The sequence below is a fragment of the Anomalospiza imberbis genome, chromosome 2 (assembly GCF_031753505.1).
Source record: "Anomalospiza imberbis isolate Cuckoo-Finch-1a 21T00152 chromosome 2, ASM3175350v1, whole genome shotgun sequence".
NCBI classification, from domain to species: Eukaryota; Metazoa; Chordata; class Aves; order Passeriformes; family Viduidae; genus Anomalospiza; species Anomalospiza imberbis.
This window is the reverse complement of record NC_089682.1, coordinates 95,194,661-95,220,865: the sequence shown is the minus strand read 5'-3', so window position 1 is coordinate 95,220,865 and position 26,205 is coordinate 95,194,661. Positions and strand designations below refer to the sequence as shown.

Genomic DNA, 26,205 nt, shown 5'->3' with positions numbered 1-26,205 from the left:
AGAAGCACTACTCCACTGACAAACTAAACAAAACAGTAATATACTTCAGTCATGAAGTAAATATAACAGTAATAAAATTTTTAATTTGTATTTGATTTGTGTGCTTCCCTGGAGGAATTTTCAAGCTATAATATTTCATGAATGAGGAGTTAAAACATTCCAGCTTGAGGGAAATAAGTCCTTCAACATTATTTCTTGATTTCACAGAGTTAGAACAACAAACTTTTGAGAGCTCATGAGTGCATGCGTAAAGCTGGCCAATGCAAAGATTCTTGGTTGAGAATACAATCTGTTTCAACATTTTCCTAAGGATAAATCTTCTTCTAAAACATTACTTAGTAATGTACAGGTGAATTGCAGGTATGCTGTGTATCATCTTACTGCCACCAACTTCTCATGCTTAGGGTTTATGAGCCAGGTGGCGATATGCAATTTTGCTGCCATATCCCCCTTCTACATTTCACCATAAAGCTTTTAATTCTGTAATTATGCCCCCGATGCAGTGTACTCTGTGACACGCCTCCCAAGTAGGCAGACGTTCCTAAGCAGATCTCTTATGTTGGGAAAGGAACCTCCCTTGGGTTTAGCACTGTCAGACTGCATTAAGAGCAGGTATGAAAGGTAAGAAGTAGTTGTGTCGTGCTATTTCTGTTTGACACACTGCACCTCTAGCCAATGTTTTCTAGTGGTACAGCAACACTGAGCCAACAGGCTAATGAATGGAGCCTGCAGAATACATCGTTAACCTGCAACCTCATCCAGTCTGCATGCAGTCTATTAAGTCTGTACTCCTATTATTCACATTTTTGTGTTTACTGCTGCTGATGTATTTGTTGTTGCACTTTATTTTGCTCCCAGCAATATACAGGTGTCTCAGAACCAAAATACCAAGGTGAGGAGACCTGCACTGGAGGGAGAAGAGGAGGAGGCTGTGAGGGGCAGTTAGTGACCTGCCGACTTACTTGCATGATGAAGCTTGAAGCATCTCCTTTTCCCTCTGTCTCTTCGCACTGACGGCCCCAGAGCACATCTGCGTCACATGCAAGGGAGGGGGCGGCTTGGTGAGAGGCGCCGAGATAGACAGAAAATTGTATACTGAGGACCTTGACAGCCTCACGGGCGGGATTTTTTTTTCCCCCTCCTACGTACAGCGCATATAAAGGAGCCCCGATTTCTTTCTGTGCCAGCTCTCAGGCTTTGCCATCCCAATAACGGCAGGCATGGGACTCCCCAGAGAAACGGGATGGGAAGGCGGGAGGAGGAGAGAGGTTTCCAGGTGACTTTTTCTTCTGTCTGCACTCGGTCACGGAGCTCTAAGAGACTGAGGAGGTGCCACCTGCCTCCCGCTGTGGCTGCTGCCGCCGCCGCTCCTCTCCGGGCTGTAGCTCGCTCCCCCGTTAATCAGATTAGCGCGTCGTCGCAGCCTCCCTCACCCGTTCTTCCCTCGCAAGTGTCCGTCTCCCCTGAGAGATGCCTCTCAATTCTGCCTCTCTCTCCTCCCCTTTCTACTGATCACCGTGCAGTTCTCGTCAGCTCTGAGCATCTCTCCCTCTCTCTTTCTCCCTTTCCTGCGGGGTGTATCTACCTCCTCTTGGCTCTGTGCATCGCTCCATCCATCCTCCCTCTCTCTCCGCGCTGGTGTGTGCGCGCATCTCTCTCCGCCCGGCGGCTGCCACTCCTCGCCCTACAAACCCAGCGCTGCCCGGAGGAGCCGCCGCTGCCGCCGCCGCGGCCGGAGCGGGGCCGCCCCGCGCTGCCGCCGCCACCGCCGCCGCCGCCTGGCCCTGCCTGGCCCTGCCTGGCCGCCGTGAGTCCCGCCTCAGCCCGCGCCCGTCCCCCGCCCGCCGCGGCACCATGTCCGGCTCCAGCAGGAAAGACTTCGACGTGAAGCACATCCTGCGCCTCCGCTGGAAACTGTTCAGTCACCCCTCGCCGGCGGGCGGCCCGGCGGGGGGAGGCTGCCTGCCGCCCGACAGCAGCTTCGAGCACTGGGGACCGAGCCAGAGCCGCCTGCTGAAGAGCCAGGAGAGAGGCAACGGCGTCTTCTGGAAGAAATCCGCCTCCTCCGCCTCCTCCTCGGCGGCCACCACGGCCAGCCCGCTCAACGGGACGCTGCTGTCCGCCGGCGGCCGGCCGGCCACGGGGCACGGCCCGGGACCGCCGCCGCCCCGCACCGTCTTCTACGTGGAGTCCCTGGAGGAGGAGGAGGAAGAGGCGGTGCCCAGCGGGATGGAGGTGGCCCGCGAACCCGAGAAGCCCCTGGCGCCGCCGGAGCGGGAGGATGCGCCGGGGGGCTGCGCCGATGGAGGCAGCCGGGCAACAGGTGAAGGAGGCGGGCACAGGTAGGGGAGCGCGGCCGCTCCGGCGCCACCAGCGCGGCGGGCGCGGTCGGGTCCGCGGGGGTCATCGCGGGGCTTTGCGGCCCCGGGGGGCAGTGGCGGGGCGGGGGCGCCCCTCCAGTTTGAACTGGCAGGGTTTGGAGGCGGAGGGAGGGGCGGCTGGAGGGCTGCCGAGAGTCCCGGGAGAGACCGGCCAGCCTCATGGTTAAGGTGCGGCGGACCAGGGGTGCTGCCCTTGGTCTGCCCCTGGCCTTGCCCCTGCTCCTGGCCTGCGGTTGCCCCTGACCTGTCCCTGTCCCTGTCCCTGTCCCTGTCCCTGTCCCTGTCTCTGTCCCTGTCCCTGTCCCTGTCCCTGTCCCTGTACCCGTCTCTGCCTGCTCTCCTGGGCTGCCCCTGCCCATGAGGCTGGCCCGAGAACAGGCGCCTCTCAAAGCCGGCGCTCTGCGCTGGGGATCGTCGCTACCCAACTTTCTCAGAAGTTTATTAAAACGCTAGCGGGAGATGGTGTTGTTCTGGGTACTGGGATGACAGGTGAAAGCTCGAAAATAAAAGCGTCCACTTTCCTGAAATTTGGTGTTACAGCCTACCTCAGAGAAAAATAAGACTTATAAGATTTTCATGAGTCATCAACCGAGTGACACATGAGAGGATGTAAGAACAAGAAAGACATATCCAGATTCTTGTGTTTCATACAAATGTGTTAATGTTGAATTGCTTTTCCTTCCCATTCCCTGCCCTCCTCATGCCCAGCTGAAACACAAATTAAAATAATTTGAAGAAGGAAATGTAGCTAAGAGAGAGCTTTCAGAAAAACTCTGATACAGATAGTCCTAAGGGTAAAATGATTCATTACTTTTACTCTGCTTGCCTCCACCTCCCCACAGTTGAGATTACTTCATTTTCATTTCCCTTGTTTTTTGTTTGGTTTTTTTGTTTGTTTGTTTTGTTTTTTTTCCTAGGGAGAGAAATGTACTATTCTGTTTCCAAACATGAAAAAAAATTGAAAGAAATTATTTGTTTTAGAAATTGTTTTTAATTATTTGTTCTCGTATTGAAAGTAATGCATATAGTATTAAATATTTTATTAAACGAAGGGGCAGCACAGTATGTTTTGATTAGTACAGTTGTAGATAAACCTATGGGTGTGTAACTTTGAGTATGTTACACGTTTTTAGAGAGCCCTAAAGCATATATTCTCTCCTTGACTTATTGTTTTGTCAGTAAGCATAGTTGATTTCATAGGAGCTACATAATTTAAACATGTGGAATAGCTGGCAAGTGACTTAGGATATATTTTTAAAGCAAAAGCAAAAGCAATACTGAAGTTTTCATGAACACTGGAAGTTGTTCTGAGCAACAAGAAGATGCTTATCCTAGAATTCAATTCAAATTGTTGTCAGATACACTGTGGTAAGTACATCTACAACAATACACAGCAAAGAAAAGCAAAATACCAACCCTAAAATTATATCTTCAAGGTTTTTAAAGAAGGAATGGGAGAGGTTAAAAACTATTAGAAATACAGTTTCATTCTATGGACTTTTAATTTAGGTGTGTCACTGATCTGTAGATTCTGTAGAATCTGTAAATTCCATAGAGATCTGCATGCTAACAGAAGCTTACTGAGTGGCGCCACTTGATTTGTGCATAAGAGTTGACTTGATAGAATGTATGTACTCTGTGACATTATGTATCTGATTACTGCTCTTACTGCTCTTGATTTTCATAATCCATTTGTTTCATGTTCTTCATTCATTGCTACTGAAACAATACATCTAGTCATCAGTAGCTCATAATCCTGTTGAAGAAATATGCTCAAATTTGTTCAGATTTAAAATAACTGCTTCAGGAGATGTGACTTCATTATTAATGAAAATAACACCTTTTGAGGTATGAAAATGTTTAAGATAGTTTTAGAGTCTAAGACTTGGCCTTCTCTTTCTTATCAAAGAACCTTTCATTTACCTCTACAAACTTTGTATGTTATGTCAAGAGGTGGTCAAATGGTGCAAAAATGACAATTCTGTGCTTGAAAGTTCTATTATCCAACAATCTTCTAATGCCCTGGAAAATTATGTCTCACTCATTCGGTAGACGTAAGTCTTTTTATAAATGTTTATTTTTCTGCTATTGACATATATGTGGAAGTGAAAATTGCTTTGTGTTTTTTTCTAGTGTCTACTTGGTATCCTTGTATCTCCAAAAGAGTTTTGGTTGGATTCTTGTTTGGTGTTTTTGGTTTTTTTTGTTAGTTTCTCTTTATTAATGTTTTTCCCAGCTGGTCTCCTCAGCTTGGTACGTGATTTTTGTACTGGTATCCTTTGTCAACTCAGCTAGATTTGTTTTTCAGTGGAGTTTTCATTACTGTTTCTACATCTAAACTAAACATACAGCTGGAGGATCTTGAATTCTTGATTTTAATGTAATGTTAGATATTGTGGGATTTATTTAATGAGAGATTATGGTTGTGTAATAATAAATACAGTCTATTTTAATAATTCGAGTTTTTTGCATGTATCTGAAGAACATTCTCTCATGTTGGTTGTATAGTATATCTATGCATAAGTAAGGTTATGTGGGGAGTCCTACTGGCATTAAGAAGACTGAAGGGTTAGATAGGGCATGTTATATAGTACTTACCTAATTATTCTATTTCCATATTCCATTGTAAAAAGAAAAAAAAAAATTACTGTTAACAATCAGTGTTATAACATGGTCTGATTGCTTGAAATTGCTTGGAAACATGCATATCAAATGGGTTTAGAGCTGGCATGACAAAATTGTCAGTAGATGCAGGGAATATTTAAAGATTTTTTTTAAATCTTAATGTCCTAAGACAAAACTGTTAGGAAAAAAATCTATAATACGAATTTATAATTAAGATTTACAAATCAGTCACAAAATGCTTGGAAAATACCAGTGCAAAGATTTGTGATACATCCATCAGAGCCTCGAAGTTTATAATGGAGATTTTACATGATCATGATGACTCTTTTCAGGTGATTTGTTAATCAACCCCCAACATGAATGGGATTCACTTAATAGGCAAAGAGTTAATATTTTAATCCCTCCCTTCTGAATGGGTGGTAGCATGTTTTACTTGCCTCACACCGTTCAAATCCTATGAAGATGTAATCCTCATGAGCCCTTGGCACTGTTCACCACTACACTCAGTACGTGCCTCACAAACTAGTAACAGGTTTATTTTTACAACAGCCCTATTTTACAGTGGAGGGGTAAGCCAGAAAGAGAGATAAAAGAAAAAAAAGAAACCATTGAATTGATTGGTTTCAGAGCACATAGCACTTTTCTCCCACTACTTTCTCTGTTCTCAGTTGAACCCATAAATGATGAGCCCATCTGCAAACCAGTCCCAGACTCCTCTGGTTGTGTGCAAGAGTGGAGAACACAGGATTCAATTAACATTTTGCTTCAGAGACAGTTCCAAGAAGATTATGCCAGATATGCCTAACCCACGTAAAGCAAGCACTGACAATGCAGAAGTCTTTCATAAAATATACAAGAATTTGAAAATACAGTTTCTGAAAGACGATGGCAAATCTTCCCACCATTAGATACTATCTAATAGTGTACTGTAAAGAAAGAAGCAAAAGGACTGAATACAGTGCCTTCCTCACACAACAGAGTTTCATGCTCAAATGTTGAGTCACTAGAAAAATAATGAGTTAGGCATTTTACTGTATTTATGTCAAGTTTGTCAATGGGAAGTAAAAAAAACAGCATTAATGGGAATCCAAAGGGTTAATTAGTGAGAGAATGATTTTCTAATTCAAACATTAACTGAGAAATTTAGTTTCCAAGTCTCTGTGGTCAAAGCTGTTTATTTAAATTAAATAATTATGATCAGTGTAGAATCAGGAACATAAAAATGTGCATGGTTAAACTATATGATCAAAACTTTTGTATAAGCATTTCTTTTGCGTTTTTCTGTTCTGAGCTCACAAATCCTGCATTTTGATGCTTTTGCCCATTAGTCTCTCCCGCTTCCAAGTCGTCTTTTTCTCCTAGCAACCTACAACCTTGTAGTTGGCATGCTGCTATAGAAAGGCATGAATTTGAAATCTATCAGGATGAGCAACATTCTCAATGCAGCTTTCTAATTTAATGAGAAAATATTTTGATCATTTTAAAAAATGTAGATAAAACTGTCATAAAAATCTGCTACTTGACTAATTCATGTACTGCTGTAAGTTTGTCTAGTCTTAGGAGAGGATTCTGGTCTCTGATTTCTAAGTAAATGGAGTTTCCTGTTTACAGCTTTCATCTTGGTACCTGAACTTACAAGAAGAGGAGAATCAAGATACCTTCCTATGTCCTAGTCTACCCTTTGAGCTCTCACAACTTCAAATATTTTCACAACTGATCATGGCTGTGGCCTTTCTGAGCTGCTATCCATATTTGAAACATAGCTTCCTTCTACTGTGATAACCAGATCCTAAGATTGGATACTAAAGAACTCGAATTAATAGCTGCTTATGTTTTTATATTATCTCATATAGACTACTTTGTTAAGATAGTAATTTAATGTTTGGGGTGGAATCTAGATCACACAATTCTGCATTTCTAGGTTATGGAATCAGAAGAGGATAATCCATTTGTTTTTGTCATGAGCCACTTTTTCAACTTTATTATGAAACTTCTAAAAATGGTTATATAACTTGTAAGCTTTTATATTTATACTTTTAACTTTCACAACAAAAGAGTCAGGGTTCCTACACAGCACAGGCCACAGACCTTTCTCCTCCAAAGCTCTTATTCATTCTCAGAGGATCTATGCTCTGTACATGGGATGCAGAAGAATCAGGTAATAAAAATAGTGCAAGATCACATAGCTGAAGACTGTATATGTATATACGTGTATGGAATTAGATAAGTTACAAAGAGAATCTAGGTCTAGAATTTCTTAACTTTAAAAACTGGCTTTGGTACTTGTAGAACAGCATTTCTAAAGCTTGGCTGTTTGTTTTGGTTTGTTTTTTAATAAAAAAAAAAGCAGAAGAACACACAAGTCACTTCATGTACTGCCACTTCTTTTGTCCATCACTTGAATGCAGAACTGAAACGTGAGGATTCCCTGCATATCCCATTGCCACTTGAACTGATAGAACAACTGAAATAAAAGAAAGTTCTTAATTTTTACATTAATAATTACAACAGTGATTGTGTGCTTTCTTTGCAGAAAGATTGAGGACTTCAACAGCTGAAGATATCACAAGTCTTTAGTGTCTTCCACTTCATTTGGAATTCTAGTGACAAGCAGATTCATATAACTTTCTTCTTGGTGTTCCCTTTCTTTTGTTACATCCTCTTTACATTTTTTTTAATTTTTTATAAATTCTCCTGGACCTTATTCTTGGTTTTTTTTCCTTCTTTCCATAGTCTCAGAGGAATCCCAACTGTCTTCTTCAAATCCTAGGTTCCTTACTCAGAAATCATTAGTTGGTTTTACCAACTTCTTTTACCATCTGCCTCATTGACTTACTTATCAGCTTACTTTCTGTCAAGTCTTGCCTATACCTTCTCCTAGATGGTTCTAAAAATAAAGTCAAATTTCCCCTAGTTCATTAACATTCTTGGACCTCTCATTCTTCTGTTTCTCCCTAACTATTTTGAATTTCAGTATCATTTCAATCTTCCCTTATCTCCTTTTTATAATTTGTAATAAAATCCTAATAGAATTCCCATTCCTATGTTTTTACCTTAGCTCCCCATTTTACTTTGTTCTCTTGATTTGTTTTATCACCATCTGCCAAGATGATGGTAGTATTTGCTATGTTTAATGGGTCAGCAAGCCACTTTAATTTGAGTAACTCGTTCAGTCTAAGATGAGGATTTATCTTATCTCATCTTTATCTTAGATGCACATTTTTGAATATGGTGAATTATCTTTCAGATGTTCCTATTTCTCTTCATTGAGTGTAACAATAGTCTAAAGTAGCTAGTTCAGGTTCAAATGTTTGATTTAAATGTTTAATGTTCAATTAAATTTGGTAAAAAGAACACCATTTGAAGTCTGCATTGCAAATTCAAACAGTTCTAAAAAGATGGAATAAAAGGATAGAATTAATTGAATCTATTATATTTTCACAGTGTTAGTAAAAAGCATATCACTCATCTCAATAAAAGTATAGATGCTGCTAGAAAACATGAGCCCATTAAACACACTAGGAAGCAAAGGACTTTACCAGTTTCTTTGTTGCTGTTACCCATGTACTTTCAACATTGACAAAACCAACCATTCTTTTTTCCTCTGGACTAAGTTGCACTGTTTTGCAGGAATGTTTTAAAAAAATATAATATTAAGAAAAGATTTGGCAGTGAAAATATCAGTTGCACAAGGAGTGACTGAATCAGTGAAAGACCTCTAAAACTAACTACCTCTTAAGGGTAACATCAAAGAACATTACAATAGGGAAATGCTTTGCAACCTTTTCATAGTCAAAGTAAAAGAAAGAACAGAGAATAGCCATCTTGAAAACCCAATTGATGGTGAATCTTTATAAAGAACTCTGCAGAAACACTGTTGGCTTGAATATAATATTTTTTTCCTCGATAAAACAATTTCTGGAATAATAATTGTAGGGACCTATATAAGTCTATATATGCTCAAATAAATATGTATCATCTGCATTTCTCTCTTAATATAGGCATCATAAGATTTACATATATTAAAAGTACATGTATGTATATAATTGATATAGTTCTTAATAAATAAATTAGAGTTGATTCCTATATAGTTCATTTAAATATTGTACATGGAAAAAAATTAGAGCATATTGTTGGAATCTGTTAAATTCGTAAGAATGCTGCTGATACATACAGATAAACATACTCTTAATACATGATCATTGCTTTCTAGCAGCTACTTCTTATCCTTGTGACACATTTTCTTTATACCCTGTTGGAAGCAGTTTAAGAATTTGCTCTTTCTTTTTATATCTCAAGCTTGCATTTTTTAGATGAAAATTGATCCTTAAATGTTATGCCGTGACGCTTTGGCAGAATTTCCTAGCATACAAATTTCCTGGTGTTGTTAGAACAATTTTTTAAAATACAGAATTAATGATCTAAAGTAAACTATTTACACTAGGGAAAGAACTAGATGTTATTAAATGTTTCAGAAAGGAAATTTATCCTGTAAAAAGTTGAGAACTGCTGCAACTTTCTCAGAAAGACAACTAACTGTGTAATCTTCCCTAATAATACTGAAAAAATAAATCCTCCAAATCCTTCAACTTTACCAAAAATTTAATTTAATCAGTATCTAAAATTTCTGATTTTTATTTCAAAAAGTCCTTCAACTTTACCAAAAATTTAAGATGAACATATATCCAAAATACTAAAATATTATGACTTTTTGGTAAGAGTTTAAGTAAAGGTTATAACTTTGTTTAGATGTTTTTTCATTACTAATTTAAATCTCTTATTTCTAAATTTTTGAAAATGTTACTCTTAACTGTAATATCAGGTTGGAACATTATCATAATTTAAACTTTAAAAATAGTCTTTTAAGTGAAAACAGTTTTCTGTAAAATAAAAGAAAGTAAATTTCTCCAAAATTTATCTTAAAATTTAGCTAGAAGTTTCAATACATGCTTCAAGTTTATGTCACATTGTTCTTTCCATATCTTCTATTTCCAGCTGAAGTCTTAAATATTTATACTGGCTATGCTGAGGATTACTGATAGTTTAGGCCAGTGTTACAGTTCTGTAGTCCTAATGATACACATTCAAGGCATCAGAGGTGATGGTCATGAGTAGCCTGGTTTTCCAAACCACATTTGTAATCGTATCTCTTTTCTCATTTCTTCACTCTTCAGTCCTTTATTGCATATCTCCCTGCCACATTTTGTCTGTCACACAGACCTTTCCTACCAATTAGGATCCTGAATCCATTCTTTCACTTACTCAGGCGCATCTTATCTCTTGATTTCCATTTTCACTACTTTATGTAGAATTTCATCTGTTCTACTTGACTCATGAAAAATATTGACTTTAATTAATGAGATAAAATGGAAAATAAATGATGAGTATTTAATTCTCAGAAATGAGCCAACAGAAAAACACAGAGAGAATTAAGACTTGGTTCAATGTGGTGTGTATTCCAAAGTTTGGACTTCAACTTATTATATTAAAATGGAATGTTAGAAATAAAACATTTAAGATTATGTAAAATTGAAAATAACAGGTTTCATATTTTAGTGTTTGCCATTATCTCAAAATGTATTTGAGAGATGGAAATGTCTTTTTCAAAACTTAAAACTTATTTATTGAATCTAAACCAACAATCTTTATCACATGGGATTGATTTTATGAATTTAATAAGTCAATGATTTTCTTATTCTTTAATAAGTAGCTGGGTATAATTAATGGAACACATCATCTGCAGTTAATTCTTTTTTTAACTATATCAGTCAATTTTTCTGTTTGACTATGTTTCATCAACATTAAAATATTCGACCTTTTGTAACATTTGTATTTTCCTGTCATCTGTTTTCATCTTTCTTCCTACTCTTACCATATGGAAAAAACAGCTCTGTTTTGACCTTGCTGTCTTTTTGCTGCTATGTAGGTTTGCTTTGTGCAAAACTCATGAAGGAAAACAAAACCAAATCAAATAATCACAAAAGATCCTTGAATCTGAATGGGTACAATCACATACAGCGTCTTTGCTGAATATAGTCCTAGGACTGAATCCTATTTGGCCTCCTAATTCTTTCTAGAGATTCTTTGATGGTTTGAGTGATCCATACCTAAAAATAGTGTTGAATTATGTAAGGAGAAAAAGGTACAGGATGCATACCTCATGCCAAATTCTGTTATGCTCTGTGATTTTGTTTGAAACTATAGTTTCTGAGATTATTTTATATTCTAGCTGGGAATAGGTTCTTTCAGAGTGTAGAAGTTGTTTTACCTTCAGCAACTATGGAGAAAACATTATAAAAAACACTGCATCTGTACTTTCAGGAATATATGGCACTTCAGATACTCAACTTCTAGTTCTTGGATGGACTTCTGATTACCTACAGAGATATAACTTCTTTTCATGTTCTAGACCAATCAGGTTCATCACCAGTCCAAGCCTTCAGGCCAACCTGGTTCACTGCTTTTTTTCTCATATTCTTTGTTATTTCTCTACTTATAAATTGGAATATGTAATATTAGTGTACCTCTATCTCCTATTAATTTCCATATGCATTGCTATATTTTTATTCATGCAGTCAAATGGTAATAGTTTATGAATGTCCAAAAGATTAAATTTGTAAAATTATTTCTGTTATAGAGTTTTGTAATGCTAATCATCGTGCTAAATGCAAACCTTCTGTGTATAATGTCTGGTGGCTCTATTTATGCTCTATTTATTTATTGAATTCTCTTCTGTCAGTTGTTTCATCATAATTTTACTATTAACTTATCCACAAAGATAACCACTTTTTATATCAATTATCTGAAGTTCACAACAAAAATACCCCTTCAAAGTAGCAATAGTAAGAGTAACTCCAAAGTAAATGAGACATAAAAATAGGGAAGGAAAGAGAAGAAAGAAGGGAAGAGAGAAAGTAAACAATATAAAATAAACTGCTCTATATTTTCAGTTAGTAGGAACAGTTTTCAGTTTTTTAAGCTATTTTTAGTCTTCTATTAATAAACATAAGGACTTCAAACTACTGTCACATCTCAGAAGTTGTTTTTTTTAATAGCAAAAGCTTCAATTAATCATTGTTTGCTAATCAACAATGCCTTCCCTAACTTATTTGATGATAAATAATCCTCCTGAGTTAAGTTTTTGCGTATCGTGACTCTGGTATTTTAATTTAGAAGATTAATGACTTTTGTTTGAAAAGTAATAGTCTTCGAGAGGATAGAAATTTAGATGAAAGTGAATGTCTCTGTAAACTGTTCATTGGAGATGTAAATGGAATTTATGAAAACTGCTGTAAAAGGGATTGAAGAGGAAAGCCTTGACATGCAAAATTAGGAACAGTAGTTGTATCAGTAGGAATTCAGATGTTTCTTTTACATCCAGTACTTTCATTTTAATCAATAATGACTAAATAATGAAGTAAAGCATATGCTTTTCAAAAATAAAAATGAAAATATTCCTCAATCATTCACCCATATGTTATAGGAGAGAATTAAAATACACACAATAATCGTGAAAAAAGTAAGAGACCTCTGAAAAAATGAATATGGAATAGTGCAGCTTGCTATCCTGTCACAACAATAATCAGCAGAGATGTGAAGTAGGATCAAATGTCTAGATAGCATTCTGCAGAAGTGTTTGACTTAGTACAAAGCAAATAAAATAAGAATCAAGTATTCCATACTGCTGCTAAAATTTAATCATAGCAGTAGATGAACAGACACATAGCCTGTGAAAAAAGGAATGTCTATCCTCTGATCTGTTTGGGTAATCTGAGCTCTACTGTATTGTCCAGAACAATCAAGAAATGCATGGATTGCTTGAAGAAATTCGAGGTACAAAAATTTACTATAATTTTAGAAAATATGTTGTACCAAGAAAAAATTATCACAGGAAAGAAATGTTATTGTATTTTTTAAGTGCCAAACAGGTTTACTGGTCATGGTGTGGACTCCTTAATATCCTGGAATATAAGATTATAATAAACTAGGTAAACTTCCATAATCATGACATGTTTAGACATGACAATCTTTCTTCCTTGAAGAAAGAAGCACATTCGATAATATCTCACAATCTGTTACTAAGTATCCTTCTATGAAAAGATTGCCTGCCGATGCTGACAAAGATTTAAAAAAAATCTAACCTTTTGTATTTTGTTTTACAACAGTCATTGAATATATCTTTTTAAGTACATCATCTCTTTAAGTTTTATGACTTCATCTGACTTGCTCTTCTGTTGGAGCACTGCGGTATGCCAAATCTCATGACTATGCATTACCAAAATCAGTACCCCTCATTTAGACATTGAATATAATGCACAGACTGATATCTTAGAAAGATTAGTGTTTAAATAAATTCCACTTAATGAAAGTGAATGCCAGTACTATTATTTATAGGGAGTTTGTTTTGTTTATTTATTTCCTGGGATTTTTTTGGTTGGTTTGTTTTTTAAGACTGAAGGTAAAATAAATTAATTGCTTGGGGAAATTTATAAACTGAAACTAGCTGTTTTGAGTCTGAGTCCTTAAAGACAAGATCCTAAATCTCCATCAAGTAAGTGTTGCAGTAAAATAAATTTATCTGCAGCACTCATTAAAAAAGAAGCTTAAATACATAATGAAAACTTGTGTATTTAGCTCATCAAACTGTAAATCTTTAATTATGTGAAATTTAGTGTGTTCCTTTTTGTGCACATGCTTTGTTGTTATGATCCCTAATTATCCCAATCTATGTCATATTTCTCATTACATTTCCTTAAAAATATTGTGGAAAATATAATGAAGTTTATTGTTTCCAGATAGTGAATTAGATACGAAATAAAATCTTAAAAGCAATTTTGTATGGTTCCCTAAGTAATGGCTACTGCCATCTTTCTCACCACCATGAAAGTTGAAACGTTGATTTTTCTTCAGGTGACACTGTTTTCATGACAGGCTTCAAACATTAATAAAACTGAGAGTTGAAATAAGATCTTTCTATGTGTAAGACTCTTAATCCTTTCATAGTAAAAGAGTACACATCATTAAGAGTATAATGCATAAAATGAAACATGGTTGTCTAATAAGGGAGATTTCTGTCTAAAGTGTCCTGTTTCCTTTGTAATGGTGACTGGAAACGTAGCAAAAAAGAGGCAGTGAGCAATTAGGAAAGGAAGGAATGTGAGTTATCTTATGAACTCTAATATAAGAGGCTTACTTCAGAAGGAGAAATTCATTGGAAGGTTTCTTTCCAAATTTTGGTGACTAAGAATTGTACAGATGTTTCTTAAATCTTTGTTCTGCTGTTGCGATTAATTCCTTTGTGCATGACACAAAAATATTTTGAAAAGATCACTGAAAAAATATATACAAAAACCTAAAAAATTGTGAGATAAATTAATCTCAAATTTGGAAAGTACCTTTTTTCTTTTTTCATTGCAATCTAAGCGTTCTTTTACAACAGAGATGTGTCTAGGCATATGTTATTTTGCAAGGTGAAGTCAAATAGCATCTCTCTTCAGGGGCTTGTTTTTCTCTCTGGCTTTTTGTGTAGTCTAAACAGTCACCCATGATTATTGTACTGTAGGAAAAGCTCAGTATACTTCAGGATCTTTACTTAGCTTGACTCTTTATGTTAGCATATGAAAACAGAAGTTGAAAAAAAACAACCCAATTCAACAGATGGTTTGTGCATTCTGCTACAAGCAGATTATAGAATCTCTCTCTAGTGTATGCATTGTCTGCTAAAAGTTCTCAAGAAAGTATGATTGTGGTCTAAATTACTCAGAAAAATGTCAATGCCTTTTTTTAAAATTTATTTAAAATGGTGAGGAGTCTACATATTTCAACAGATGTACAGTTGTATGCTTCTGTGATATACAGAATATAGATCTTTCATATCTAGATATAGTAAGACAAATCAGAAAAAATGCTAATTTCTGGAAGTATTGCTGCCTCTCTTTGCAAATGTCATGTTTTGACTATCTGTTGCAAACTTTGCTGTCATGGCCACAACACTGTAATGAAACTTTTCTCTCTGTATATTTGAGGATATTGAAATACCAAGTAGATGGGTCTCACTTTCCTCACTGATTTGTATTGCTTTTTTTAATATATATTTTTTATTATTTAGCCCAAATTTTTCTGAAGAATACACAGATAGTAATACTGGCTTTTTTATCTTTTGAAAAAAAAAAAAAAAAAAAAACCACTACATTGGAGGAGAGTGTGATGGAACACAGAAAAATACAACTCCCTTTTATGTGCAGGTGAAATTTAATTTATCTATGATTCCTTACCAGTACCATAAAAGGCAATCATCCTGTTAGAAAACAAAATCTAGCATCATATCAGAGTAAGCAGCAGTTGAAATTACTCTCTTTCCACTTTTGTAAAGGTTTTTCTCTTCAGGAACAGAGCTTTCTCTAAAAACGTCTAAAAAATGCACCAAACAAACACAAACTTTATGTCATGTACAGTAGACAATTTTAAGAATATCAAAACTCAATCTGAAGCTGATATAATTTGAAGATAAATTATCTATCAAAACCAGGTATTCTGAATGACTATTCATGTAAATATGTTGCATGCCTTGTCTTTGCTGTGTGGTATTTCAGAAAATCTTGTAAGGTTATGCATATTTTTGCCATAACCTTTGTCTTCCAATCCCTAATTTCCTTTATCTCATGCTAATTCATATAAGAATGTCTGATGACTCCACGTAGCAAATTATTACTCTAAATTAGTCCATGTAGCAAATTTCTTTGGGCTTGTTTGGAAACCAGAATGTTTTGAAAGTAGGAACAAATAGTCCTTGTGTGTACAATTTGATCATTCTATTCTAATTCAATTCACTGTGATAGGAAGGCTCAGTCAAAAAAGATATGATGCTTCTTTTCTGTACACAAAGCAGGGATTAACATTAATTTTCCATGAAAATATTTTTGTGATGAAATACTATTTTATAAAAAATAGTGGGAGGGTGTTTTTCTGCTGATACCATTTATTGATTAAAATTAATAATTAAGATTTTCAGAATTACTGAAACTTCCTATATGGCATATGAAAAATAAGTCCCAGTCTTTAAAAAAAAAAAAAAGTTTTTTTCATAGATCATAATTAGATAGTTAAAAAGCCTAAAGAGTATGACAAGAGCTGGTACTAAATTATTCTAATCATATTGGATTGAGCTGATAAGGACTTTTTATTTTGTAATTTTTGCATTCTGAAATCATGAAATCATCAAGGTTCTGATTGTATTGTTAGAATTATAGAAAATTATTTATTTCAAAATCTCATCAAATGTTTCAAGAGATGATTTAAAATCTAATGGAAGATGAAGGAAAATATATTTTAATATAAATTCTCAGATCAGAGATCATATTATGGGGAGTTTGGCCACCACATTAATGTTTTTAAATTGCATACTTTTTGTGAGCACATAAGTTCTTTCCTGTGAACAGTTATCTGGCTTAAGTAATCTTTTGGGTTTTAGAGTCTCCTATGTTTATATAGACTTGTTATATGATTGAGAACAGATAAAGATTTCAATAACAGCAATAAGTTTTAAATGGATGAACTTCACATTGTTCCATGCCTTTTGAAGAAAATATGCTAAATAGTCTAAAATGCTAAATTAGTTTTATATTCAAGTTTATCATTTACTCTCAGCATAATATTTCAGTCTTATTTTCCATTACTGCTGATAGCTACTCAGTAAGATGTAGTGTCAAAAGGAAATGAGCCATAGCGATCTTATAGATAGGAAATAATATATTTGCTAAAAGCATAATAGGGGCAAAAAAAGCAGTGTTATTCTTCTGCTAAACCTTTTGTCACATGCTATGTATTGTCCCTGCTTTATGACCTTTACAAATGGCATTTCTTTTTAAATATCCACATTGTATTAGGAACTAATTTCTGAGATTAAAGCAAAATTACTTAGGTTTTATAATTAGAAAATTTCAGAGAAATGACAAACAAACCAGAGGAACTAGATTTTTAGTAACTCTCCTCTGACTACCTTAACTTTTCTTATTATTACTTTTGTGTATTGTCAAAAAAAATTAACAACTTTTCCAAATTTTCTTCGCTAAAACTGCAGGCAGTAAGCTTTGGTGAACCTCTTTCAGCCTTGTTTTTCAGGTGATACTTTAGTTTCTTCAATTTAATTTTACTCATCTAACAGAAAGACACCTAGTTCCATTGTCATCTAGTCAACATAATGTACTTGGTATTTGAATATAGCTTGTCTTAAAAAAGATGTGCATATACTGAGATGAGCATATATGAGATGAGTCCTGTATGTGATGAGGGGAAAGCAGGATTACAGTTCTTGAGTGAGATCATTATTGAGGTAGAGTATTGCAATGCATTTTAGCTATTTACATTTAGATTACACATTTTGGTGTATCTTTCTATATTCTGTAGTAAGTGGAAAAAAATACATACTTTAAGCCATGGTTCAGCTGACATACATCAGATGTGTACAGTAGTATGGATTGGATTGTGTTTAAGAAGGGTTTAGATTTCTGTACTACCCATTCTATGTTTCCATAAAGATTGTCCATTAATAGAATAATGAAGAATAAACTGGGGCAAGGCAGAATCTCTGAACTTTACTCTTCTAATGAGCTTAAATTTCTGGGAAGGCAGCCCAAGCCTCATCATCTTAACCTAAAATGATAAAAAGAATTAATTAAAAGAGAATAAATATTCCTTTAAAGGTAGACATAAAGAATAATTTTTAGCTGCTTTCTTTCATATATAGATAGATTTACTTCAAATTACATTTAATACTCTATAAAAGAAGATATTAGGATAAAAATGTAACTCAGAAGGTTCTAAAACAGATACAAAACAAGAATTACACAGTGCTGCTAAAGAAAATGATATAAACTATAATGAAAATTTTACAAATTAGAAAAATGAAAATTTCAGAAGTTAAGTTACTCTTGCAGTTGAAAGTGTTATTTTCAGTCCAAGGCACATATTTTTCACCTATAAAGAAGTAAGAAAACCCACAACTTTTTAACATTACTGAACCACATGCAAAACCATCTATTTGAATTATTTTCAAATGTGCTTAACAGCTGTATATAAGAATTTCATACACAGATACTGTTGAGTGGTACTGGATGAACATTTCTGAATTCAAACAGAATTTATTCAGATTGAGGCTCAACCTTACCAAGCCCCTTAGCTATTGACAGGGCTACTGGTATTGACTAAAATATTTTTGATGTCTGATGACCAGTAGTTCCTGATCAAATTTTGAGATCAGCCAAAGACAAACTAATTGAAAGTTTTGAAAGAAAGTTTGTAACAATTTCATTTTATTGAATATTAATGGTTATTTTCCTTTTTCTTTTTTTTCTTTTATGCACTGACCAGAAATAAATATCCCATGAGAAAGGAGTATCAGAAAAGCATATCCCAAAAGTAGCAATGCAATAAAATCTGTATTTTTTTACTTTCTGGTAGATACACTTGCTGTCTTTTAAACAGAAATTATCACAAGCTCAACTCTTGTCTTAATATTTCATAACCTTAAGCCTTATAAAACTTTAACTCTGATATAAAATTTTAATAGATAGCAGAAGATGCTGAATAAGAATGTTTTGAAAGGGGTTCTTTAACACAAAGAAAAAAGTGCTAAATTACTGAAGTAATTGTGAATATTTCATGTTGTAAGAACTGGCTTCATTGTCAACTTTCATTTTTTTGAGAAAAAAATTCCACCAAAAGGTTAGTTATAACCTTTGGAAAAGGTTACTTTAGGAATACTAAGCAGGGAAGCATATGAAATGTTTGCAAGCCTTTGTGTTTTTAGTATGTGTGTTTCTGATGTCAATTAAAAATACCATCATTAAGGGAAAAGTGCATTTTGAAATAAATGTTGGCAAAAGTTTTATCCTCCAGAAAGTATATTAAAAGAAAACAAATAAGGGGGAAATTTTTGATATGTATTTCAGATTGAAGTCTGCAAGCCACATTTATATTTTGGGAGTTAAACAGTAACATTTGAGTTTTCAGTTCTGACTGTCTTTACCATTTTGCTTGGCTTCATTGGTTCCTCTAAAATTAGAAACCAAAGTAATGAATGACAACAATAGAATGTAAGAAACTTCATCTAAAGAATCATGCCTGAGATCAAGATCAAGAGTATCCCCAAGTCACAGTTGGATGGGCTAGTCCATTTATGCCACGTTCTTCCAGCCATAAGTAGGTTGCTTAAAGCTTTATGTGGTAGCACTATATTAATAAATTATTGGCTAACTAGTATGATGGATGGGTATCCAGTGTTTTTGTGTTTCCTGTCCTCAACTCAGAAATAGCTTCAAGGACTGAAATGATGGACATTTTGTTTTGAGCTGTCATTTCTTTGCTTCCTTTCCATGCCCCAGTTGCTCTGTAGTTTACGGCACTGTCAAATATGGGTCACCTTATCACTGACTACACAAGTTGTGACAAGCATTAATGTGAAGGACAGTTTTATTCAGAATAAAGGAAATAGCTTCTCAAATTATCTTTTCTTCTTCTTTTCTCCCACCCTTTTTTCTCCTGTTTTTTCTTCTCATTCCACAGCATTGAGCTGTATTACTGTCAGCCCTGTGAAAATACTACTTTGTAAACGGCAAACATAATAAAATTGTTGGTCATGACAAATGACTCAAGTCAGTCTTTCCTATTAAGTCTATGTAATAGCTGCAGAATGTACTGTGCTGTACTGAGAAATTGGAGTATAGCCTCTGAAGGAACTAACCTACCAATTCTTAACCAGAGGTAAATCAGACAACGATGAATTGTCTTCTACTTTAAGAATATTCATAAAGTCTCTATTGTGCATTTTCTGTGGAGGCAAAAGTTTCCCAGATTTCTGGAACCTTGTGCAGCTTCTGTGTACTAGTTTTTCTTTTATCAGGTTTTGTTTCTAAGTTCATTGCATACAAATTTCCATGGGGACTTTGAGAAGGTTTGGTTCAATAAAATGATATAAAATTTTGTCTTCATTTTACATCTGGAAAGTGTGGTCTTTAGAGACATTACCAATAACTGACAGGTTACAAAGGTGCCTGTGCCCTACCGTCTTAAGTGTACGGTATCTGATTCAAGACATGGTTATAAGAAAGATTTCTTTTAAACAATATGACTGTGGTGGTACATTATGCATTCTAGATTACATATAGACACATACACAAACAGATGAATTTTCCATTCCCACAGAATAAAGATAGTGGGAAACTGTGTTTCAAAATGAAACTGTGCTTGTATTTCAAAATATTAAAAAAAGAATGGTCTTTGTTATGAGAATGCTAAAAGAGGATTAAAATTAAATTACTGTTATATCACCTTTTTGAGAAGTTAAAGACAAACCCTTACTGCCAGATCAAAGATTCCAGCATCTGACTTAGTAAGCGGCTGCTAAACATATATTAACATAAGGAAAGATAATCAAATGGTATACTATATTAAGAAAACAAAATTATCGACAATGAATCCAGAATTATTGTCTAAGTGGTAATAGCCAATTTTTAGCCAAGTTAGAGCCTACTGTTTCCCATATGTGGTGATTATTCACCAGCCTCCTTGATTGTGTAGTTATTAACACTGAATTTAATCTACTTTTGTTATCGTTCAAATGTATTAGTCATTTAGAAGCATGAGATCTTTCTTATGCCTCTATTATCAGGTTAGATGTGATTATCTTTAATAATTTAAATAAAATATTTGATATACTCATTTTTCTTGGGTAAATTATTAACAACAAACCCAGTACACAGCTTGTTCAGGGATATTTCTGTGGAGATCTATTCAGTATGAAAAATGACCATTCATTTAAATTCTTCTCAATTCCAATCTTTTAGCTGATAATTAATTCATTAAAGATCATCTTCTTCCTTTAAAACAGGATAGGTTCTTTCAAAGGTGCTGAAGGGAGGAATTAACCAAAGTTTTATTGAAAAAAAAGAATATATTGTTCATATCATATTCATATAAATGCTGTCGCTTTACATACTAAAACTTGTAAGCTCAGGGTTTCTTCCTTGTAACACAGTTTGAAACTGTAACTTATGTATTCATGTGTATATTAATATTGATTCTTATTTTACTTTTATACTAATTTCCTTGTAATAGAGGTAAGGCAATGACTAGACATTTTCTTACAGTTAATGTCACACTAATATGTTCTGCCCATTATCCTAATACCAAAGGTGATTTAAGAAATGGCTTAAACCACAGCAGACTGCTGTGTATTTCACAGAAAATTTGTGGATGAATAGCAAATTATCCAGACAAATTATTGTTTTCTATTTCATAAATCTTTTTCTTTAGCAATTTCATTTTGTGACTACTTGTCAAATTTTGTTTCCAGTAAAAAGAAGACATCTGGTCAGAGAACCTACACGTGTCCCTCTGTGACTGAGCTCTATTTTAAATAGCAAATTAGAAAAGATACGTGAAAAAACCAAAACAAAACTGAATGAAGCATAAGACTTTTCATATTTTTAAAACCTTGAAAATTGCTTATTTTTATGCATCTTCCTTGCAGGTATGATTCACTCTTACAGTGTGTGATACTGCAATATTTCTGCTATCCATTTCTTATTCTTTGCTAGAACTATTATCTTCATTTTAAGAGAGTCTCAAAAAAAAAGCAACAGGCATCTAAGAATATGAAACTAAAAGATTGTTCAATTTTAGAGCTGTCATTCTGTCAAGCTTTTTGAAAAATGCATCAAAAAATATGAGTTCATTATAACAGAAAAATAGAATGGGAAGGAATAATTTATTTCCACTTTTTTTTTTCTATCATTATCTATCATTTTTCAGTATACAAGGCAAAGTTAGAGATATGATAAACACTTAATTTTTAGTAAAAGTTAATCCAAAGATTAATTTTTTGTAGAAATGCATAATTATGTAATTAATTATATTCAATTTCTGTTATCAGATGTTTAGTAATGACAGTTTAAAGCTCAGCAAAAAGCCTTCTGGCTTTGTTAGTACAAGGAGATAATGTGACATCTCACACATAGATCATTTGATGCGCAGCGAAGCTCATTTGAGCTACTTAAGTTTCACCATTTATTTGGGAAAAGGATTAACTTCCTCATTACATTTCTCATATATAACAAAGCATCTTTGGGAAGGAAGGGCAGAAGGAAGGAAAACAGGAGTCGTTTAAATGCTATTTAAATGTCCTCAGCATTTGGTTATTCTCCACATGAAAGGTCTACTGAACTATACTATCACCTAAGATAAAGGTCAAAGTTCAGGAGACAGTCCAAGCCCAGGACATACATCAGAACATAAACATGCCTGTTCCTGACTAGGTTGGGTGTCTAAACTCTCTGGGTTCTGGGACTTTTGGTTGGTTGGTTTTTATTTATTTAACTTCTAAGTTACTTAGCAGAAAGTAATCTGCTTTAATGCCAGAATTCTGATAAATACTACTATATGACCATATCACCTCTTGAGTAATCTGGAAGCTTCTGATAATGCTTAAAAATAATATGAGAAAGACTTTCTCCATTTTGAAGAAATCAGTTCAAGTAGTTTGTTTATTAAACTTTCCATGTCTATGTTTGTACAGTACTGTAACTGATAAAATTGCAGAATTACAAGAACTTGAAATATGATGGTGAATTATGCTGCTAATCAATTCTGTGCTCGAAATTTTCCTGTGAAAATTTTAGGCAAATAGAAGTCAAAAATAATGTTTCAATAAAATGCAGTCACCTATGTTGTAATTTTATTTTCTTTTTTAGGAAAATTTGAGCATATCTCTGAATCACTTGTGAAACACTGTCTTTATTCCTTAAAGGATTTTTTAAAAAATATTTGTGCTGACTAAAGGATTATAAAGGTCTTCAGAAACTTAATAGACTAGATTAAAATCATAATTAGAGAATTATGTAATTGCACCTCATTTCCTGCTCACTTTTAAATGCAACTACTAGGAAAAATTCAAAGTAACTTACAGCAGACAGCTAGTATGAAGGACAGGCAAATCTCATTAACATAAATATATTTTTGGGTTAGTTATATAGAGATACGTATGCATATGTATACACACATACATATGTGTCTATATGATCAAAATATACCTTTTTGTTTAGTGAAAACTCTGTATGGGAAATCGGTTTGGATGTTCTTACAGTAACCATTCACTTCTGCACACTAACAGTCATTCCTCCTTGCCATAGAGGGCTGAAAGACTGGGGAAGAGGAGATTAAATAACCCCATCCTGTCCAGTAAAGAATACCAACAAGTTCAAGCATATCCCATGATGCATAACCAGAAAAAAACAAATCAGTTTTAGTAAAAAATATTTTTTAAAACGATGCAGTGCAATAGTACTGTAAATTATTTCTATAATTGATAAAAAGACTATGACATTCAATGCAAAAATTCCCATGAGCCTCACAGAGTTTTGAATGAAGAACTCATCTCTTGAAAGCCTTACTTACTTCAAAATAGAGCATGTGTTGTTATTTCAAAATAAATTCAATGTGTTAAAATTTTATTTTAAGAATAAGATAAATATATAAAATATTAGAAAATATGGGGTTATTTGTTGTTGTGCAGTACTTGATATCAATGCGTTTTACTGAATATATTAAAGTGCTTAAAATATTTATATCATTAAGAATTTGTGACCTTTTTAATAATTGTGATTTAAATTAAATAATAAATCAAAATATTTGGAAATAACATGCCAATTGTTTTGACTCTCAGAAAGATACTATTTTATGAATTTATGCTAGCCCTGCAATGCTATTGAAAGCACCATCTTGACTTCAGTCTAAGAAACATTATATTACCTCTATGATAGTTCAAGTTTTAAAATTGTTCTTAATTATATTATTGATTCTATATTAACTGGAGAAATTTAAATAAGAATGTATTTGCTTTCCTTAATGAGATCTTACATGAACAGTTTTCATTACAGTTTCTCTTCAATATATAGGAAAAAACTAACACTGAAGAATCTATGAATCCTTCTAAGTAAGATTCGTACAAAACAGTGATAATGCTTTCATTCTTGAAAATTTCATTTGCAACCTTTGACTACTGAACCAAACAGAACTGAAGAAGCCAGTCCTCTTCCTTCATAGAAGCTTTACACAACAGTAGAGTTAAAAAAGGGAGCAAATAATTGAGAGTTTATCTTTTTAAATAGGTACTAATGTTCAGAATGCTCTGTAAGTGAAACCAGAATAAGGATTCACCAGAAAGCCCTCATAAAGATATTATTCTTATTCTATAAATATATCTATATATCTATAGATATATCCTTATTCTATAAAGTATGATGAGCTGTTTAAAATTATCAGTGTTGTCAATAAGTAAGGTAAAATGTGTTTGTGTTCAAGGACCACAAGCATTGTCAGTTTTCTTTATACTGCTTCACAGGTAAGTGAGAGCAAAAGATGTTTCCTTCCTATGTATCTCCCCACTATGTTCACAAAAGAGCCCATAATGGCCCTTAGCCTTGCCTAAGCACATGCCTGGCTTTAGGTATCTAGTTGAGGCATGAAAGTGAGGAATACAGGAACCTGCCATAATGGTACTAGAAAAAAGAAAAGTATTTCCAGGTAATCTAGCACATTTTCGGTCCATTACAGCAGCTAATGCAGTGTGATAAGTGGAGCCTCTCCTCATTATCACCTTCAGCTTTGTCACTCCTTCAAAGGGAGGCAAGAGGAATATAAGTGAACATATGGTAGTGCTGTAATAAGTATGGAATCAGTCTCTATGGAGGTCAGGGGAGACTGAGAAGTTGCTCCCAGCAGACACCTCCTAGTTTAATCACTCTAAGCAATTGCTCTCAGGTCAGTGTTAGGCCATGAAATGTGGAATTCTGCTTGAAGGAAACATAGTTGCATACTTCCATGAGTCCAAAAGTATTCCAGAAAATTAGATTTGCTGCGGTATTAAATTTCTTGTAGTCTTCTCTTACCATCGTTCCTATGTTCTACCTTCACATGAGCCTATAACATGAACATTAAAGGAAGATGCAAGTAGAATTCAGTATCAGGCTGATGAAGTGACATTTAGAAACAGCTTTGTTTTTATTACAGACAAAAATCCAAATAGATATAGATTTTTACATTCTAATTTAAGACCACAAATCTCCTGCCCTTTAATGAGACTGTTACTGTCATTGATTGTTGCAATTTCAAATACCATTTTGAAAAATGTTTTTAGAAACTCAGAAACAATCATGTATTTTTCTACTAATTAAACTGAACAAATTTGGTGTGTCAGCCACATTTAATTGAGGGTGTTCTGCATGCATACGGGTTCAATACTGCAAAGCTGTCATCCATTCAGATGCTTTTTTGTAGCATATTACCAGGATAAATTGAGTCAGAGGGCCTAATGCAAACAGGAATAAAAAAATAAAAGCAAACTGATGTCCTCATACATGAGCATAAGTAAGGCATTCCAAGGAACAACACTCTAAAAAGGCACTCTTTGGAGGTGTACTGAAATGTTGCAATGGGTATTTCTTGTTTAACAATGGACTGGCAAAAAAAATATTTCTAAACTAAACAGCAGGCCTCCGAACGCTTAAATGTTACTGAGTTAATAAATCTAAAGTAAATCTAAACTGCCACATATTGAAAATCCTTGAATTAGGGCTGTCCATTAATGTCTTAAAATTTTCTATGCATAGATTGAAGTGAATTAACTCTCCCTTTCCTTTTACTGTTTTGTTTGCCTTAAGGATTGTTGATCAATCTATCAATCAACAAGTATTGCAGATAGCCCCTTAGAATAAAATTTGTAGCTATACTTGTTATCCTTAAGCATTAAGCTAGAATTGCACACAGTTGTACTTGGGCAGCTAAATGTCAACATGTCAGGCATTGATCCATCTAAGTCTCTACAAACATCTCTACTAAGACACTTCTGAAATAACATTGCTAATGTTTCGTTCAAGAGAATAAAGTACTTAATTTTTTTTCGCTATTCTTTTATTTCATGTGATTTTTTTAGAGCAAGAGAGTGTACTTTGTGATTCTTATACAAAAATACTCATTTGTTTATCACTCCCATAAGTGACTCATGGGAAATCATAATATTGCCATGTGCTTGTTCAAGACAGCTGATGGTTTGTGTGCCACTGTCTACCAGCTATATACAAATGACTGCTGAGGATGACAGTTGTGGTACTCCCACTTAGCAGCTTTGGTGGGACCCTCTTAGCTT

At 34.8% G+C, this 26,205-nt stretch overlaps 1 protein-coding gene across 1 annotated transcript in view; it reads left to right on the top strand.

Moving 5' to 3' along the window:
• The first annotated feature begins 1,792 nt into the window (after nucleotides 1-1,792).
• The window catches only part of KLHL1 (kelch like family member 1), a 182,268-nt gene continuing 157,855 nt past the window's right edge, over nucleotides 1,793-26,205 (top strand). Inside the window, exon 1 of the mRNA XM_068182303.1 lies at nucleotides 1,793-2,342. Within this exon, the coding sequence (XP_068038404.1) occupies nucleotides 1,855-2,342 (488 nt within the window). The 5' untranslated portion in view covers nucleotides 1,793-1,854. The remainder of the gene's footprint in view (nucleotides 2,343-26,205) is intronic.